The sequence below is a fragment of the Uranotaenia lowii genome, chromosome 2 (genome assembly GCF_029784155.1).
Source record: "Uranotaenia lowii strain MFRU-FL chromosome 2, ASM2978415v1, whole genome shotgun sequence".
Lineage (NCBI taxonomy): Eukaryota > Metazoa > Arthropoda > Insecta > Diptera > Culicidae > Uranotaenia > Uranotaenia lowii.
In genome coordinates this window covers 176,619,949-176,639,669 of record NC_073692.1, presented here as the reverse complement: position 1 = coordinate 176,639,669, position 19,721 = coordinate 176,619,949, and the positions used below count along the sequence as shown (strand labels likewise).

Here is a 19,721-nt window from a genome sequence, read left to right as displayed (position 1 = left end):
TTAATTGAACTCTTCGGATCCGTCTCGAGAATATGTGTATGTGAAAGAGTTATAACGAACACTTAAGTTTGTTCAAAACATTTTGTAAGAAACGGATTATGTGGCCGAAGGATATTGTAGTAATGATATAAAAATAGGAAGGATCTGTCAGTTAATAAAGCTAGAGCTTGTAAACGGTAACATCTACGGAATATCTGAATAAAATAATGAACTATTATGGCGTAAAATGGAGTCTCCAAGCTGGAATCAGAATCTCAAAACTAAGTCTGCGATTGGCATCTGATGGCCCAGGTTTGCATTTCAAATTGTATCAACTCCGAGATTGAGTGAATTTTAGTTAGAGATACAAATGTGACATTCAAGTAAGATACTTGAGTGTAATTTTCTTAAATAATGGCAAAAATGACATTTGTCTAAGATCCGAGTTGTGAACATGAATCTCAAATGGTGAATTTGAATTTGAAAGTTTTTCAAAACTTGTCAGTTCAATTAGCACAATTTCTTAAAGCTGTAAGAAAAACTAAACCTTGACTGGTCTTGATGAAGACACACCCGGTTGACCAAAAGCAAACTAAAATAAACATAAAAATTAAAACCGAGAGGAAAGAAAGAGAACAAGTAATCGAGTAAAAATGTCTCATGTCAAGAATTTAGACACACGAGAAAAAAAACACCATGCAGTTTGAATGCCCATTATAAGCAACTTCCCACATAAGCTTTTGTAGGACTAGACGAAACAACAGGGAGTTCGATTGAACATTTTAGATTTTCTAAAATTCAGTAAATTTTTTTATCTATGTCCTGACTCTATGTGATACCCCAATATTTTGTTACATGTTGTCATTCTGATTTTTACGAAACATTATGACCAATGCAAAGCTATTGTCATGACAAAAAAATATATATTTGTTTGTTTTAAAATGGAGAAGAGGGAAGATGTGGGATATAGGAGAAGGAATTATGGCAAATGTTCAATAAAGTCAAACAAAGCAACTGGCACCACTATTTGCCAGCATCGTCCGACCTATCATGATTGATATGCTTCTCGCTCGAACCCTCTCGTTCTCTCAAGCGCACATTTCGCCGCAGATCCAATCAATCGTCAGTTCGTTAGTATGCCGTGCGCCAGAACGGTTTGGCGCTTTTGCGGCTCCGTGAACATCCGAAGAGATGACGTTCCGCAGGGAAAATCCGGACTGTCCTCCGGTTCTCCGATAGACTCCGGAACAGGTCCCACAAAGACATACTGACGGAAAAACATTATTTGTTTTACAAAGTAAAATAAGAGCCGACGTTTCAGAAGTGCATTTTCATAAATGGAACACGACACTTGAATAAATCTATAAAAATCTAAATTATTTTAAATCTTTTTCCAGTACAATAACAGCTCAATAGCTCCGTTGATTCCAGACAAAACCTTCAAATTTGTTGCTTTGGTTAACAGAAAACAGGCGTGTTTTCAATGGCAAGATAAACATCAGTTTTTGAAACTCAATGCACCGCTTAGTAGTTATCAGTAGTTTTTAAAAAAATGTTTGAAATTTCAGAAGAAGTTTTAAAAACTGATTCCTCTTTTTGAGAGATCTCTGATGGAAAAAGCCGTATTTAGATGAAATTTAAATTCATCTAACATTTTATCTTTTTGTTAACATTTTTTCCTAATAACAAAACGACAAAGATTCTTTTGGAATCTCGAATCGAGTATCGTTTGATAATCTTTAGGCCCAAGCCAACCTCACTCGATTACAAAATTTTCAATTTCTTTTCAGTCGAAAAATTCCATTATATTTAAATAAAAAAATGAGAGATTTTACAAAATTAACAAAGACGACACAATTAACAACAATGACAAAATTATCAAAAAATACCAAAATTACAAAATTTTGAAAATGGACAAAGTTCACTAAATTATCAAAATTTCCCAAAATGACAAAATCGACAAGAATGACAAATTTGAAGGAATTAACAGAATTGACAATAGAGAGAAAAAAAATGTAAAATTGACCGATTCTTTAAAAATAACAAAATTGACACATTGACAAAAATTATAAAATTTACAAATTTGGCAAAATTTAAACATTGAAATAATTCACAAATTTCACATAAATGTCAAAATTAGTCAATTTGACGAAAATTCACTATAACGAACAAATAACCAACGGCAATATTCTCTTTTGTCATTTATATAAATTGTGTTTATTTTATATTTTTTTTCAATTTTGTCATTTTTTTAATTTAATCGTTTTTGTCAAATTAGTTATCTTTGTCAATTTGGTTAATTTTATCAATTTTTTAAATTTTTGTCAATTCTCTCAATGTCGTAATTTTTCGTCAATTTTGTCATTGAAGATAATTTAGTCAATTTGATCAATTTCATCATTTATGTTAATTTTTCAATTTTTTATCTCAATTATGTAAATTTTTAGAATTTTAGTCAGTTTTGCTAATTTTGTCAATTTTTGTTTTCTAAAATATGTCAAACTTTAACAAAAAATCATGCAATTTATAAAAACGATAAAATCGAAATAAAAATATAAAATTGGAAAAAATGTTAATGCTGCGTCAAAATGTTCGAAGCAATGTTGATGAATATCACCCTTAAAAAGATAGCTATTTTTTGAAGCTTGATAACTTTTTTATCTATCTGAAATGTTTTTCATAGTTTAGGCTTCAAGAAAAAACGTTTAAAAAAGAATCGGCCGGAAGCCAAAGTTGTTCATGAACAACTGGATTTTCATGTTCCTCCCGAACAAAATGTCTCAAAATCCCATACAAACTTTAGGCTCTTTGAGCGACCTCTTCCTGTGACCCGATCAGGCCCAAATTTTGCATGAGACCTGTCAATAATAACTAAATTGGCAAAAGTTACAAAATTGAATATTTAACTTATTTGACAAAAACGCCAAAACAACGAAATTGAAATTTTTGACATGTTTTTCAAAATTGTCAAAATTATCTAAACTTTAAAAATAAATTGTTAAATCGACTGATTATTGGACCCTACGTTACCGCATCGTTACATACTCCGGTAATTGAAATTTTACCCAATTATGTTTTCAATATACTCGATTTCTTCACCTCAGAGGTTAATCCGGATGTACGTTAAATTATTTGAAACACATGGTTGGACATCTTTTTTTAAATTGTATTTTTAATTCTTATTATTAAGTTACCATATGCTGTTACTCCAAAAAAAGTTCAATGAGATTGTACCTACTTATTTAAGAAAAGTCATAGAAACGAGATCGTACAGGATATTCCAGGATCCAATAATTTAAAAATCACCAATAAGATGCAAATAAAGTTGTTTATATGAAAATTATGATAATTTTCATATACTTGCATCTTTTATAAATTTAGAATTTTTATATTTTCAAATAATTTTAAATTTACTGAGTAAGAAATTCTTTTATCATAATTGGATGATTCAGAATAATGATAGTTTTGTTAATGATTTGTTAATGATTTTGTGTGATATGTATCCACATATAATCAACAGATTGTGAAAAAGGCTACAATCCACTGACAAGTATACTAAATCGAGTTTTTGAATCTAAAACGTGGAAACGAAGCCATCGAAAGATTCCCTTTGAATAAACCATGGTTGTTGAATTAAAGGAAACCTACCAATTACTTTGATTTAGTAGAATTATTCAACCAAGTACAACACATCACTTTTCGGTCACATGATTGTAGTAGTATTCGAACTAATTCCCATGTCTTAGCAATAAAACAAATGTCAGACTGAGTCTAGTCATATTTTTTTCTTCGCATTTGATGGATTCTCGGAAGATTTCCGATAAACAACCATCCGGCAGGAGGACATCCTACTTGAGAGGAAAAACGCTTCTTTACGGGTGACATTTGAAGGTTAAAATATTAGTGCCATGGCCGAATGACACGTGTACAATGGCGTTGTTCATCAATCTTTTAACAAACGTATTGCATTGAAAGCTACTTTTATTTGATGGTGCTTTGAATAAATTCCGAAAAATAGATTCATCCGCCTGGGGGCTGGGCTGGTATTTTATATACTTTGATTGGAATTTTAGATACCTTGTTAGCTCCTGATGAATCTTAAATTCTTAATTCTTTTAACGATTTATGAAGAATTGAGAACCCCACAAGACGAAAAATTACAGACAAGAGCGTGCTGTTAATGGCAGAATCCCTTCTAAGCAGATAGGTACTTACCAGTCGGTTGGTTCGCATTCAGGACAAAATCGTATCGTTCGCCAGACGTCGTCACCAGGGTGTTCACCGTGATTGGTTGCAGATTGAAGGAATCGCTCGCAATTATCTCGAGCGTGTGGTTGGCGATTTGCAATTCCAGTGGGCACACGTGACTGGCGGCATTGATGAAACGGAACCGATAGCGACCTCCCTTGACCACCCGAAACACTTCCAGTGGTGCCTGGGTTGGGAGTTTGGTATCCTCATCCAGGATTCGACCCTTCCCATTGATGAGCAGACTTTCGGGCATAATGCCATCGGCCGAGGGAAGGCCGGGCATGAACATTTCCCCATCGACATGCATCCAATCGGACGCGAGGAGGGTGTGATCCGGATGGTCAAAATCGTACCGATCAGCATTGGGATCGTTCACTTCCGGTTGCCGGATGATCATTGCACCGTAGTGTCCATTCACCTTGTGATGGCCGGCATGTGAGTGGTAGAATTGAGTGCCCGGTTCGGTGGCCCAGAAGCCATACCGGAAGGTGCTAGAGAACTCGATCGGACACTGCGTTATGAATGGGACCCCGTCCATGTAGGGTGTGTCCCGTTGGTGTAATCCGTGCCAGTGAATTGATGCAGCCGTGCCTCCCATGGCATTAGTTATATCCACCACAATCAGATCGTCCTTGCAGACCTGTATCGATGGTCCCGGAACCTGCCGGTTGATGGACATTATGCCCCGTTCCACGCCGTCGGCAGTGACGCATGAGTGGTGGTAACAGTCGGTGTGGTTGCCTCGGGCACACTGCTTGCAGGCTCTGTTCGGGGAAGAGAAGGAGAGTTTTTATTTCATTTTTTTATATCTTATATATAAAAATGGAGGCGCTATCTTTGTGATATCATCACGTATGAACGGGCGGTCGGAATGAAGTGAAACTTGGTATCCGAGGGTTTTTGGGGCCAGAGATGGTTTGTATAATAGTTTCAAGAATCTCACTTTTTATGGAAGGGGGGTCCCCATACAAAATTATCTCTTTTCCTCATCTTATATATAAAAATGGAGGCGTTTTCTTTGTAACACCATCACGTATGAATGGTCGGTCGGAATGAAGTGAAATTTGGTATTCGAGGGTTTTTCGGGCCAGAGATGGTTTGTATAATAGTTTCAAGAATCTCACTTTTTATGGAAGGGGGGTCCCCATACAAAATTATCTCTTTTCCTCATCTTATATATAAAAATGGAGGCGTTTTCTTTGTAACACCATCACGTATGAATGGTCGGTCGGAATGAAGTGAAATTTGGTATTCGAGGGTTTTTGGGGCCAGAGATGGTTTGTATAATAGTTTCAAGAATCTCACTTTTTATGGAAGGGGGGTCCCCATACAAAATTATCTCTTTTCCTCATCTTATATATAAAAATGGAGGCGCTATCTTTGTGATATCATCACGTATGAACGGGCGGTCGGAATGAAGTGAAACTTGGTATCCGAGGGTTTTTGGGGCCAGAGATGGTTTGTATAATAGTTTCAAGAATCTCACTTTTTATGGAAGGGGGGTCCCCATACAAAATTATCTCTTTTCCTCATCTTATATATAAAAATGGAGGCGCTATCTTTGTGATAACATCACGTATGAATGGTCGGTCGGAATGAAGTGAAATTTGGTATCCGAGGGTTTTTCGGGTCAGAAATGGTTTGTATAATAGTTTCAAGAATCTCACTTTTTAAGGAAGGGGGCTCCTATACAAAATCACCTTGAAACGGGACAAAACTCGAACAACTTGAAGACGATTTTCATAAAAACTGATTCACGAGCACAAAGAAGTTAAAGAACTCCAAACATTTTCCAACGTTTTATTAAGCAACGGGTAAAACGAAGTTTACCGGGTCAGCTAGTTTGAGATAAAATGTGTCAATTTTTTTCATTTTAAATCATCATTTTTTTTTCTCACTCAACAATCATTTCAACTATCTTGCGTGATATCCATGATGAACATGTTTCAATCATAGCAATTGTAGTCTCAATAGTATTTAGAAATAAAAAAAATTAAATCCTTGTTAAAGCAAAACTTAAAAGAGAACATACTTAAATCTAAAGTATCAAGACCCTTGGAACTGATAGTTTTAGCCAACGCCTAAAAACTTTTGACCTCATAAGAACATCTTTTTATTTGAAAGTGCATGTCTACGCGCGCTTCGATGATTATTATTGACTTTTCTGGTTGATGGTTTTCGGTAGATTTGAAATCAAGTTAAAACAATTCTTTTGACGTTTCGGCCTACTACTTTCAGCCATCCTCAGAAAACGAAATAAAAATACAAAAATTTAAATTATTACAAAAAATTCTACATAAAATTCCATCACAATATCACTGCACTTTATTCAAATTATTCAAATTTTTAAAACGAAATAGTAAAGAGTAATGATACTAAGAATTAGTGGAGAACGGAGAGACTTGATCCCAATTTCTTATTTTCTTCATATCTTTTTGGACAAATTGACCAACTTTCTGTTGTTTACAGTTTCTGGCAGCATGTCACTCCAAGTTTCTATGCTACTCACATTAGGACGATACTTAATCCCGCAAATGAATAATAAATATTTTCGAGGAGCAAAAGCAATGGTGATTTTTCTAGCGAAATGAGACATAGGATTCTAACCATCATCAAAATACAAGCAAAATCGATTGATAAAAGGTTTTTTGCCTACCATGCCACAGTTTATAAGCCTCAGAAAAAGGATTCTTTAGGTTTCTTAAAGTTATACTCTTAGTCCGTAGTATAATGGAAAATATTTCAATTATTCGACAATTCTAGACGAAACCAATCTTTGAGGTTTTTTTACTTGTCAATTATTGAATGAATTTAAGTCATATCATGCTCAACAATAACTCGAGTCTTATTGAAAAAATATGCTTTTTTGAACAAATGAACCCAAAGATAGAATTTTTTAAACTTGTTATAAAAAAACTTGAAAATTATCCGTTGCTGTAAAAATTTGGCGTTACGAAGCCCACAGTGGTCACAGCGCAAGCGGTTTTTTATTACACAAAGAACCGGCTCGATTGCGCGAATCTATCCAGTGATCCATACACTAAAAATATGCTCTCGGATATTTTTCATCGCAAATGATAATTTCTCCAAAAATCGTTTTTCAAAAGTTTGTTTCTTCAATTATCATGGCCGTTCCTCTCATGGTTGAGAAAAATGCGCGATTGTTCGCAAATAACGCGGTATTATGTTTTGTTCAATAGAAAGAAATCGGAATTGGCATAGAAGACCGGTAGTGGCATGAAACCCCAACAATATGTGTATAGGGTAAAGAGGCTGAAAGAGTAGAAGCTGAAATTCGTTGTCCGACGCCATCTTGAAATCCAATATGACGGCTTCCGCTCTACTTTAAAATGTTGGAAGAAACTAAAAAGCACATGGAACTCCCACCGGGGAATTTAGATGTCCGACGTCACACAGTGGAGTAGACCTGACCAATCGATGGTCAAAACCTCATAACTTTTTCAAATCCATACTGGTTTGAAGTCTTCTGAACAGTTGTTCATCTAATCAAAATCTTTAATTTTATGTAACTGTTTTTCATTTAGATTTTGTAAAATTTGATCTACAAAATTTGTTTAGCTGATTTCCCTTATTTACTTGGAAGCTACTCAGTCGATCGGCGTAAAAATTTTCATGTAAGGGTTTTAAGGACCTTTAAAAAGTTTAATGATGTTTTGAGATCTCTTCCTTCACGAGAATGAGGTCTCACATACAAATATTACCTGAATATCTGCACAACTCTTGAATGAATAATGCCAAATTTGTCAAGAGAAAAATGCATGTTATTCTAACGCTAGTTTGAGACCCATCTCTTTTCTGGAAGTTTTCACATTTCTAATAACTTATCATGCAACCACAAAAGATAAAAAAAACTGGTAGGAACTTGACAAGGAACAAATCAAGCAAATTGAACCAAATTTGACCTCTGAGGATTTCGAGGTACGACAAATCGTTCATTATGATGGTTTAAAACTCATTCTATCTATTAATACACATTCTTCTATACAAATTAAATATAAAACTTATGTATAACTTGGGAATTCAGCAAGCAAAACGAACTAAAGTTGGGCATTACGTGACCAATTTTCTTACAGAAGAAAAAGCTTTCGTAGAAATGTAACTCAAAAATTAAAAAAGATTTACGCAATCCAGTATCTTTTCTACGTAACTTTTCTACGATCCGAGGAATCTTCAAAATTTACTGAAGGTCTTCCTCCAGAAGCATCAATGATTGAATTGTAGGGCTTTTTCTGATATAAAAATGATTGAGAATTTCATATTTACCTTCATTGATAGCTTTGTTCAAACTTATTTAAGTTTGAAGGCAAAGATTATTTTTCGAAAAAAATAACGTATCTGTACGGTTACAGCGTTTCAATTTTTTTTTGTTTTTTGGAGCATTCTCTTGTTATTATTTTTCTCACAGCTTTTTTTCTTTCACAGTCTATTATCACAGATTGCTAAATTTAATAAATCAACCACTCTTTCTTCAATCCAATAGAAAACCACGTGAACCATGTCAGAGCTCAGTAACAGAACAAATAAGTTCAGATAAATTAGTCATAAACTCATATTGGTACCTTATATGGTCGGGATTCGACCAGACCGAACTGAACGCCATAAACTTGATTTCGAGAAAATCGAGTTCAAAGTTCAGAGCTCTACCAATTGATACTATTTTATAAGATATAACATTTTACCATTTTACCATCACATTTAGACTCTTATAAAGCCGTCGAGGCTATACTGGTCGATTTCTGATTACTCAATAAGTCGAAAACTGAAGTTTAATAGCAATGTGTTTGCACCCAGTTCACTCTGGTCGAACCAAAATGTTTGAAAAATTGCCATGCGCTATCATTTGACTGGGCAATTTGTTCTAAACGTAGGAGCCTACTAATAGGCGCTTTACGAGCAGCACCTAACGAGTATGGCTGATGCTTGAAAAATGGTTTTTTTCGTTGAGCCAGAGTGAACCGAGCCATACAAATTTCGCACTTTTGAAATCCGGAATACCTTTGATTGTTACTTACCGGTTGCGTTCTGAACAACAGTAAGCAATACAATACAGCATTTTTCATCGTTAAATGTTAAAAATTCTAACATCCCTTTGAGTAAATTGGAAAACAAAATTCAAGGGATTCGGTTCAGTCTGGCGGAGCGAAATTTTAACAAATGCTTACAATCCGAAATACAAAGTTTTTAGCCACGGGAACGTTTTCAATCATTTAATTTATCAGACATTAGTTCGTGACGAGCCGAAGAACTGTTTTGAATTGAAAAAATCAACACACAAAAGATTATTTCGCACAAAACCAGTTTTCATGACCAAAACAGACTTTTTGTCTTTACTTCTAAGGAGGCTCTCAGTTCACTTTGGCGCAACGCATTTATGCCATTTCCACTGTCTGCAACATTGAAATTCTCTAATAAAATCAGAAAAAATTGGAAAAATGTTCTGATTTTCACTGGACAGGTAGTTTATCATGTTTCGCATCCGCTGCAATAGATAACTCATTTTTTATCAAATTGGCGTTCAGTTCGGTCTGGTCGAATCCCGGCCATATAAGTAGCTAATGCATCAAGAAGGCTATTGCTTAATATGACAGCAGCATAACATGGTAGCATTGTTTATTTTTAAATTTCCAAACATTCAGTGTGAAAATTATTTATATTTTATGTTTGAGTGAAACTAGAAGATCTATTTTTTTCCTTTTGAGCGAATGTTGTAGAGACATTTCATAGAAAAAATGTTGAATAAAAAATTAAGTTAGCAGATACTAAGCATCTGACCGAAAAGGATTTAAGAATATTAAAGAAAGTTTATATTTAACAGAATATTTTCTGCTTGTCTGTTGATTGAAAAATACATTTAAAAAACCGAAGTAGTATTTATTAAATAAATTAAATTATTAAGAGGAAAATAAAGTTTCAAAATAAATTTTAAATGAGCTGAATTTCAAATTCGATTGAGTTGAACTTTTTCTGTCAAAAACATTATTAAAAGCAATAAAAAAATTACGATAATTGTCCAAAAACATGTTTCACTAAAACGTGAGTTAGAATTGGCAACAAGTGGCAATCAGTTTTTGTTTTGTTGGATAGCTGAGACTTCCATTTAAATGTTTGAGTAGGAATGAGAGCGTGGTCTCGTGGGGTATCATGTTTTCCAGATGTCTGAATATGGTGAAAATTCGTAATTTTTTTAACGTTAAACGTTTGAGCTCGAAAAAAATTAATTTTTTTCAATTCTCCAACCACAAATAAATGAATTTCATGATATTCTGAACACATCAACGCTTTTTTATATTTCTTCTAGAAATAGAATTTTAGTGGAGTATAGAAAATATTATTTTTTTGTTTTTGCGATTACCCATCAAACCCCAACTTCACCTACGTAGAAAATTGTATAAAACAACGAATTTTGATATTATTATTATATTATTATTATTATATTTATTCATCGAACATTTTGTTTAAATGAATTAGAATAAAGAACAAACATCAATCAGATAGAATTAAATAGACTGGACTGGCGAACACGACGAATAAAACGACTAGCTGGTTCATTGAACTGGTGCAGATGTTCAGCGTCCTGGAATACTCGCATCATCGCACTCAATGGCTCATTATAGCCGTAGGATGTTCGGTGAACTCGATTTGATAGTAACGAGTGAGATCGTAAGGTCCTTAATGGCGCACTAAAGCATATCATTTCCAGCAAGTGTGGTGACTGGACCTCACCGTTCAATACTTTAGCGACGAATGTTGCTTGTTGAATCCTTCGGCGGCGTTCCAGTGTTTCAATACCCAAAAGCTGGCAGCGATTAGGATAAGCGGGAAGATCCTCAGGATGGTGCCATGGCAGATGTCGTAGGGCGAATCTTAAAAAACGCTTCTGGATGCGCTCAATTCGTAAGATCCAACACAGCTGGTAGGGGGCCCAGACAATTGCAGCATGTTCTATTATGGATCGGACGAGTGCACAGTAGAGCGACTTCAAGCACAGCGGATCAGTAAATTCTCGTGCTATTTTTGAAATGAATCCAAGTTGTCGATTGGCTTTATTTATAACGGTTGTTCGATGGCTGTTGAACGTGAGCTGTGCATCAAGGGTAACACCTAGATCGTCAACTTCCAATACCCTTTTAAGATGCTGATGATCGATGCTATAGTCGTGTAGAATGGGTGATTTTTTTCGATGGAAGGTTATTACATAGCATTTAGGGATACTAACCGATAACTTATTCAGTCTACACCATTCACTAAACCGATCGAGCAGCGATTGGAGCTGGGCACAATCCTCGGTGCATTCTTTTGGGACATATATTTTCAAATCATCAGCATATGCAATCTTAGTTCCATCATCCAAACTGATTATCAGATCGTTGAAAAACAATACAAACAGCAGAGGCCCAAGATTGCTTCCCTGAGGCACCCCAGACCGATTTTTGAAAGGAAAGGATATGCTATCACCAAATTTAATTCTGATGCACCGATCTGTGAGGAAGGATTCCAACCAAACAACCATGTTCTCATGAACACCAAGTTTAGATAGTTTGGCAAGCAATATTCTGTGATCAATCCAGTCAAATGCAGCCTTGATGTCGGTGTAAACAGCATCTACTTGGTTTTTACACTCCATCTGGTTCAGGCAAAACGATGTGTATTGCAAAAGGTTTGTACTCACCGATCTACCATAAACCCGTGCTGTTCAGCCGCAATATATTGGGATGAAGCTCGCAATAGAACGCCACTCACGATGATTTCGAAAAGTTTAGAACCTGCCGACAAACTGGTTATACCTCGATACTGTTTTACGTCTCTTCGATCGCCATTTTTAAACACTGGAAACATAAACGAATTTTTCCATTTTTCAGGAAATTTACGTTGCTGAAAAGATCTGTTGTAAATTCGTGCTAGAGGCATTGAAAGAGCTTCGATGCAGCGGCAGTAAATTACAGCTGGAATTCCATCAGGTCCAGGAGCGAATGAGGTTTTCAATTTCCTCGCGGCGTGTACAATTAGCTCTTGGTTTATCACAAAAGTGTTAAGCTCGATAGCATCGACTGGGACATGATAATTGGCTTCGCTGCACTCAGTTTCGGAAGAAACAGTGTCTGAAAACACCGATCGAAAATGCTCTGCAAATAAGTTGCAACAAGTATCCGGAGAGTTACCAACAGCACCATGGTAGAAAACGGAAGTAGGTAAAGAGCTCGTTTTACGTTTTGAGTTTACGAAAGTCCAAAAACTTCGCGGATTACTGCGTAAACTAGATTGTAAGCGTAGGACGTGGAGCTTATATAACGATGCGTTTAGTCTACGGTAAGCGACGCTTGCTGATTTGAACTGTTGTTAAAAATTCTCTGTTCGATTTTTTCTCAGTCTGCGAAGACAAGCATTTTTTCCCGTCGTAGTTGCCGCAAGGTGGGCGTGCTCCAAGCGGGTGTCATAGGCGCTTTGAATCTGGGAACGTGCGAATCCAACCAGGTGCAGATCAAGTTGCAAAACGATTCTGTCATAGCATCAACTGATGAGTCTCCGAAAACTGCATCCCAGTCAACACTGTACAAGTATTGAAAGAGCAACGAAAAGTCTATCTTCCGAGAATTTAAAGGCCTATTCCTAGGTTCGGAGGTTTTTCGAGAACCGTAATTGGTAGACATAGTAGCAGGTAAATCGAAGACGATAGGTGGGTGATGCAAGTCTATCGGTACGAGTACATCGGGAGCATTTCTAATTACAATTAGTTCCTCACTAGAACCAAAAACAAGATCCAGTATCCGACCGAGGTACTGGAGTATGTTTTACCTATTGTGATCGGCGTAATGTCCAGTTTTGAAAAACAAAGATTTATGATGAACTTTCGAAATTTACAAAAAGCGGTTTTGGCCAAGCTTTCATAGGTACTGCCCCACTGTGCGTCATCTTGAAATCCAAGCTGAAAGCTAATGCTTCGAAAATGCTGTAAATAACCGAAAATCGCATGAACCCTCCCCCAATATAAGTATTGAGTGAAAGCGCTCAAAAAGTGGACAAAAAAGACTGTCTAACAAAAATTTTACTCAAAATTTTAAAAATATGTCAGAAGAACTGAGCAAAATATACTAAATGCTTTAAAAATAAAACAAAAAAAAATTATAAACTGTGACAAAAATATGACAAACGAAAAAGTGGCAAGTGACAGAACTTTGAACCAAATACAACAAATGTGGTAAAAAAAAACTTTGGCAAAAATTTACAGATATCACAAAATTATGACGATAATATGAAAAAAAAAATACAAAAATTTCACAAAAATGACAAAACTAGAACAAATGTGACCAAAACTGACATGACAATAAAATAACTATCACCTGACAGAACTGAAGTTAGGACAAATTTTTAACAAAAAAATTACAAATATGACCAGAATTCCCTCTATAATACTCAGAGAAAACTTGGTGTTTGAACCAAAACAAAATTGATTTTGATTCAAAAAAATATTTCAGTGAACCAAACTCCTTTCTATTTGAAACAATGTATTATGAGTTGAACTATAAAAACTTTGATTCAAAGCATTTGTTTCAATTTCAAATGTGAAAAATAGTTTGAAGTGAAAGAAAACAAAGGAGTTTAGATTTGTCCCAGAATCAAAGAAATTTTTCTTTGTTTGGCGACTAAAAAAAGAAAATTACCTTACACTGTTTTGATTTGGAAGAAAAAAAACTACAACCATTTTGCCTACAGGTGTAATAAATTGAATCTCAAGGGCAAAATCCACTTTTAGCAACTTGTGGCATAAATGGGACAAGTTCAGATCAGGATCAGAATCCGAGATCGGGACTTAGGATGAATATTGACGATCTTCATCATGATCAGGATTCGGAATCAGCATCAGCAAAATAAAATAAAATAAAATAAAAGAAATAAAGCCTGCACTCCCTCCACCTCTATTGTGAAGAAAAACTTTGTGATTATAGATTTATGTTTTTCTCTAGAACAAAATTTGGAATTTTCATATAAACTTAATCCTAATATTTTTAAACTGCGACCCAGAGATGGGTCTTGACTCAAACATTCAGTCAGCGAAACTTTTTTTTGTAGAGAAATGAATCCAACTTAGATGAAATTTCAGGGACTAGATAAGATCGATCAACATCGATTTTCTCTTATCTAGTCCCTGAAATTTCATCTAAAGTCTGCTTCATTTAATATTGGAACAAATTCTTTTGCTCATTGTGGCGCTCCTAGTGGACGGATTTGGAAACTTTTTTCACCCACGTGTCGGGAAATTCATTACCTTTCACAATGTATTTATGTCATAACACCAAACGATAGCATTTTGTAAACAACCGCCATGGAAGACGAACGGAGAGATCAAATTGTGCACAGTTTTCTTGAAAATCCATTGTTGTCGGCATCGAAGCTAGCTAAACAGCTTAAAATGCCCAGAAATACCGTATGGCGTGTTATCAAGCAGTACAAGGAAACATTGACGACGGCTCGGAAGCCGCATTCGAAGCGTCGGAGTGGAACTGTCGACCGGAAACTGCGTGGGAAAGTCATCAAGGCCGTCAAGAGGAATCCCAATCTTTCAGACCGCGATTTGGCCAATAAGTTCCAGGCCGCTCACAGTACGGTGCGACGAATTCGTCTCCGGGAAGGAATAAGGTCACTCCGAGCCAGCAAACAGCCAAATCGGACGGTGAAGCAGAACAATGTGGCCAGAATCCGTGCTCGAAAGCTGTACGACCAAGTGCTGACCAAGTTCGACGGATGTAAAGTCTGCTTCATTTAATATTGGAACACAAACAATTGCGTGTAGTTCAGTCATTTATTAACGAATTCATAATTTGTTTTTCATACAAATGTAGCATTTTCTTTACTCTTTCAAAAAAAAAATTAAAAAAATTATTCATTGCTGTTTCGAAGAAATTCTCTTACTCGTACTCGTAAGAAAACTGTGCACAATTTGATCTCTCCGTTCGGCTTCCATGGCGGTTGTTTACAAAATGCTATCGTTTGGTGTTATGACATAAATACATGGTGAAAGGTAATGAATTTCCCGACACGTGGGTGAAAAAAGTTTCCAAATCCGTCCACTAGGAGCGCCACAATGAGCAAAAGAATTTGTTCCAATATTAAATGAAGCAGACTTTCAGTTGGATTCATTTCTCTACTTAATCCTAATTTTACATTCCATTCTGAGCAAAAACTGTTGTTAATTTTCCCAAATATCCTTCATGTTGTATCTACATCCCATTTTTTAGCAAAACCGTTCCAAAATCTGTTATTTTTCTATCGCTTTGTTTTTTTTTCACCAAAGCTTAAACAGTCTGAAAACATTCTTAGCAACAACCATTCCAATCTGCGCTTTTCTGGTCGCTCTGTTTTCGTTTACCAGAGCCGGAATAATTCAAAATCATTCTTTTTCACAATTATTCCAATCTGTACTTTTTCTGTCGCTTTGTCTTTCTTAGCATCTCAGCACATCCTTAACAACAATCTCTCCCATCTTTTCCAGACGCTCTGTATTTGTTTACCAGAACCGAAACATAAACAAACAATTGTAGCAGCAGTTTTGAAAATCTGCGCTCTTTGAGTCAACCCGCCTTTTTATCGGTGGTCGAATCAGAAAATTTTGTTTCGTTGCTGCAACTTTAATAATCTGTGCTTCCTCAGCCAATCCGTCTTTTCACCGGTGGCCGAATCATAAATAAATAATCGTAGCAGCAGCCTTGAAAATCTGCGCTCCTTGTGCTTATTCTACCAACCACGCGATTGTCGTTTTTTTAAGATTCATACGAATCTCAATTCAAGGATTCATTCAGACAAGTCTGTCACTCAGAAAAGATCAATAACTAACTTTGTTTTGCTTGTTTTGCCTAGTGTTGACGAAATATCAAACGTTGCCAATGCGGAAAACAAATGATGTTTTTATAAAAATAAATTAAAAGTTCAATTGGGTAACACTGAAGAAAAATGAAATAAAATAAATGTCTATGGTAACGTTTGATATTTCGACAACATTATGCGAAACAAGCAAAACAAAGTTGGTCATTGATCTATTTTTGTGAGCGACAGACGTGTCTGAGTGAATCTCTGTACTGAGATCCGAAAGAATCTTAAAATCACGACAATAATGTTGAATCAGGAACTGAGAACTTAGATCTGGATCAGGATCCATGATTTAAGATAAGGATCAAGCATTTAAGGATAAGGGTTGTGATTCAAAATTGAGATCCACTATTAGAATTGGTATCTTGATCCAGGATATGAATGCAGGATCTGGATCCAGAACCAGAATTTTTTCTCACGGTAGTATTTTTAGATTTCTTCTTCAACATTTTTGCACACCCGATAACCAGTCTTACTTTATAAATCTACCGATTCTTGAATATGCGATCCTTTTATTGTTTTAAGATAGGTAACGAACATCCAATGGCAGTTACAATAAATGATTTTGAAATTTAACTCTATTTGACTATTTGCAAATAAATAGTTATACTTCGAGGAATTTTGGATGTTTTTCTCATACGAATCAAAACAGATATAGGGGAGAATGAGGATACTTGATCTCGAAACCGGAATGTCTTACACATATCAAATGTTCTTGAAAAATGGGCAAGGTAGAACATCACAACAATACTGTTACCTCAACAAATTACAAGAATTTTATTTTTCGATTTATTGAACTTTGTTTGAAAAATTTAACAAAATGTGATTTGAAGTTCTTTTGTATAACTTTAAAATGTTTCCCACATGAAAAAATTATAATAAAAATACTTTTTTTAATATGTCAATTGTTAGAGTATCTATAATATGAACTTCATAATGCCATATTTTCAAAGCAATAGTAAACTCTCAATTTTTTTTAGAAAAGTTTTCCAAAGTGGATGTTATGGGTTTCTGAATGAATCGTGATCATTGGTTAGCAAAAAATTACTGATATTTGTCTCATAACTAATGTTTATCTGTTAAATAGGACTCGAAATACTGTATTTATATAAAAATAAGAAAATTTCGCCTTAAAGTATGCAATGACTATAGGGTAGTGGACACATTTTTAAAAATTAAATTTGTCCGATACTTACAAACTGTGAAATGAAAACTAATATGACGAGACATAGTCAACGGACCTTTTATCTTTGGATTTTGATAGATTTTTGTCAAGGGTCAGGACACCCTGAATTAAGGACTTAGTATACTTCAGTGAAAGATCAAGTCTCCTTTAACTTAAAAAATATCAGTTTTTTTCTTCTCTCAAAAAGGCTTTTTGATCATCGACGGGTTCATGTTTTGTTCTATCTTTTGGAGCTTGAAATTACACGCAGTCAGAAAATGCAAAGACGGCGAGTTGCTGAACTTTTCCAAAAAGGTATGATTAAATAAGAAAAGGGGATCAAGAATCCCAATTCTCTCCTTGAGGGTCTTAAAGCACTGTACTGTAATGCATTGGCCCAGAATTCTGGGTTCAAATCCTGCTCTGTGCAGTCAGTATTTTTTCCACATCTTTCAAATAAAAATAATTTGTTTCGTTATCTTTTCTGAAAATCTAACCTTGTCGTTTTGATCAAAGTTTTTTAAGATTATATGTAAATTAGGAAGTGGTTCTTTAGAGATCCTAAAGAGACTACGAATAATCAATGTCAAACCATTCAAAAGGATAAAAAATAAGAACACATTTGCATAGTCTACTCATACAAAAGATGCGAGTACTTTACGGTCCAGTTAGACCTAAAATACATCTAAATTGTTCATCGTAAAACAACAAACTTTGAAAATGATCCACAACGATTTGTCAAAGTGAATTAATGTTAATGTTTTATTCAGTCCTTCGCTATGATTTTTTAATAAAATAACTAGGACTTTTAGCAATCGTCAAATTTAACTAAATACATCGACTGCTTTCAATTGCCTTTAAGCACCTACCTATTTATTTTATAAATAGGCCTAGTTGGTAGGATGATAAGCTAAAACTGTTCGTTTTGAATTAGATGGATTCCAAAAGTCGATGAGTTATGAAGTGATAATGAAACAAACTTTGTACAGAAATATTTCTGCGGTTATTCCACTCGCTGGGAGATTAGTTGAGTGGTTCGATTTCATAAAATGTTGTAGATCATAGTCCATTAAAAAAAAATTTCATTAGTGATTTAAAAGCTACTTACTTTTTCAATAAAAAATAGGGTTCAATCCACATTTTATATCAATAAAAATCAAAAGAGCGAATATTTTTCGAAAATTTTGAAACAATATCAATAATGTTCCATAACAAAAGGACCAGTATAAACCAGTTTGATTGATTATCAGGAGAATTGGTTGACTTCCTGTGTTTACTGTTTACCTTTTCATTGGTTTTACAAAAAAAGTTCGAATGGTTTGTTTCTTATTTTACTTCCGATTGTAAATATTTGCCAAACGAGTATACGTTTCAAGTGCTACAGTAGTGCTCGAACTATTTAAGATTGGACACACTTGAATGTGTGACCCACCCAGGGGATTTTGTCAATGGAATGATTCACTTGAATTCAAGTGGGCTGTCAGTTTCTTCAAATACTCCACAAATTTATAATCCTTTACCAGTCTCACTACAGAATGAACAAACTTTAAATGTTTTAAATCTGAGCTTTGAATACAACATGGAATGTTTTTATCTCACTAAAAAACTTTAAATTTCAGAATTCCGTTAATGAAATATAGAAATTGAATTCAAAATAAAGAGTTAAGATTGTTTGATTAAAAATCACTTTGCCATAATATTCAATTTTATTTAAAATTTTACTTAAGTTCCAACTACTTACGGTCCCATAACGTGGTAATGTTCCAGTGTCCACTTAAAGTAGCAAACTCTAGGTCGAGTGTCTTTACAGCTTCTCAGACATGATTCTCCCGGAAATGCATCCAAATCTATCGGAGAAGATTGATTCCGTAATAGCTGGCTTATTCTAGTTTCAATTTCATTTGCATTTGTCACTTGCGTTATCATGAACACACTTAGCAGCACCGGTGTAACTTCATAAATTGATTTCATTTTTACCTATTTTATAATAACACAGTAACTATTTCTCGAGATGAAAACGGAAGGCAAGAGAGAGATGTTAAATCTTATCACAATTCGCTTCGGTTCCTGGTCTAGTTATGACGGAAAACTGACCATGCACCAGAACCCTTTTATCTATGGAATCGTACACTACTATCAAGCGAAGTTCAAGATCAACTAAGATGTGTCTGTTCACTGTGACTTATATTTATACGTCTAACTTGAGCTGGGCCCAATAGCCCAGTCATAAGAGGGCCCCCCTAATGCCTCGAGAGGATTAATGCCTTGCACTAGCTCGCAAATCCTACCGGACATTGTTTATTTTTATTTACATTTTTAAAGCAGTTCAATCCTAGTGCTGATACCGGTGGTGATTTTTAAAGGATTTACCTCTGGCATCGACTGATCCAGCTATCGATATTTTTTTAGTCATTATCCTCGAATGATGTAGGTTTTTAAAAAT

The 19,721-nt window shown here is 35.1% G+C and overlaps 1 protein-coding gene across 1 annotated transcript in view; it reads right to left on the bottom strand.

Moving 5' to 3' along the window:
* Nucleotides 1-19,422, bottom strand: part of LOC129744412 (uncharacterized) — a 47,746-nt gene extending 28,324 nt beyond the window's left edge. The window contains exons 1-2 of the mRNA XM_055736919.1: nucleotides 19,020-19,422; nucleotides 4,195-4,994 (exon numbers count right to left, since the gene is read on the bottom strand). Of these exons, the coding sequence (XP_055592894.1) occupies nucleotides 4,195-4,994; nucleotides 19,020-19,249 (1,030 nt within the window). The 5' untranslated portion in view covers nucleotides 19,250-19,422. The remainder of the gene's footprint in view (nucleotides 1-4,194; nucleotides 4,995-19,019) is intronic.
* Between the last annotated feature and the right edge of the window lie 299 nt (nucleotides 19,423-19,721).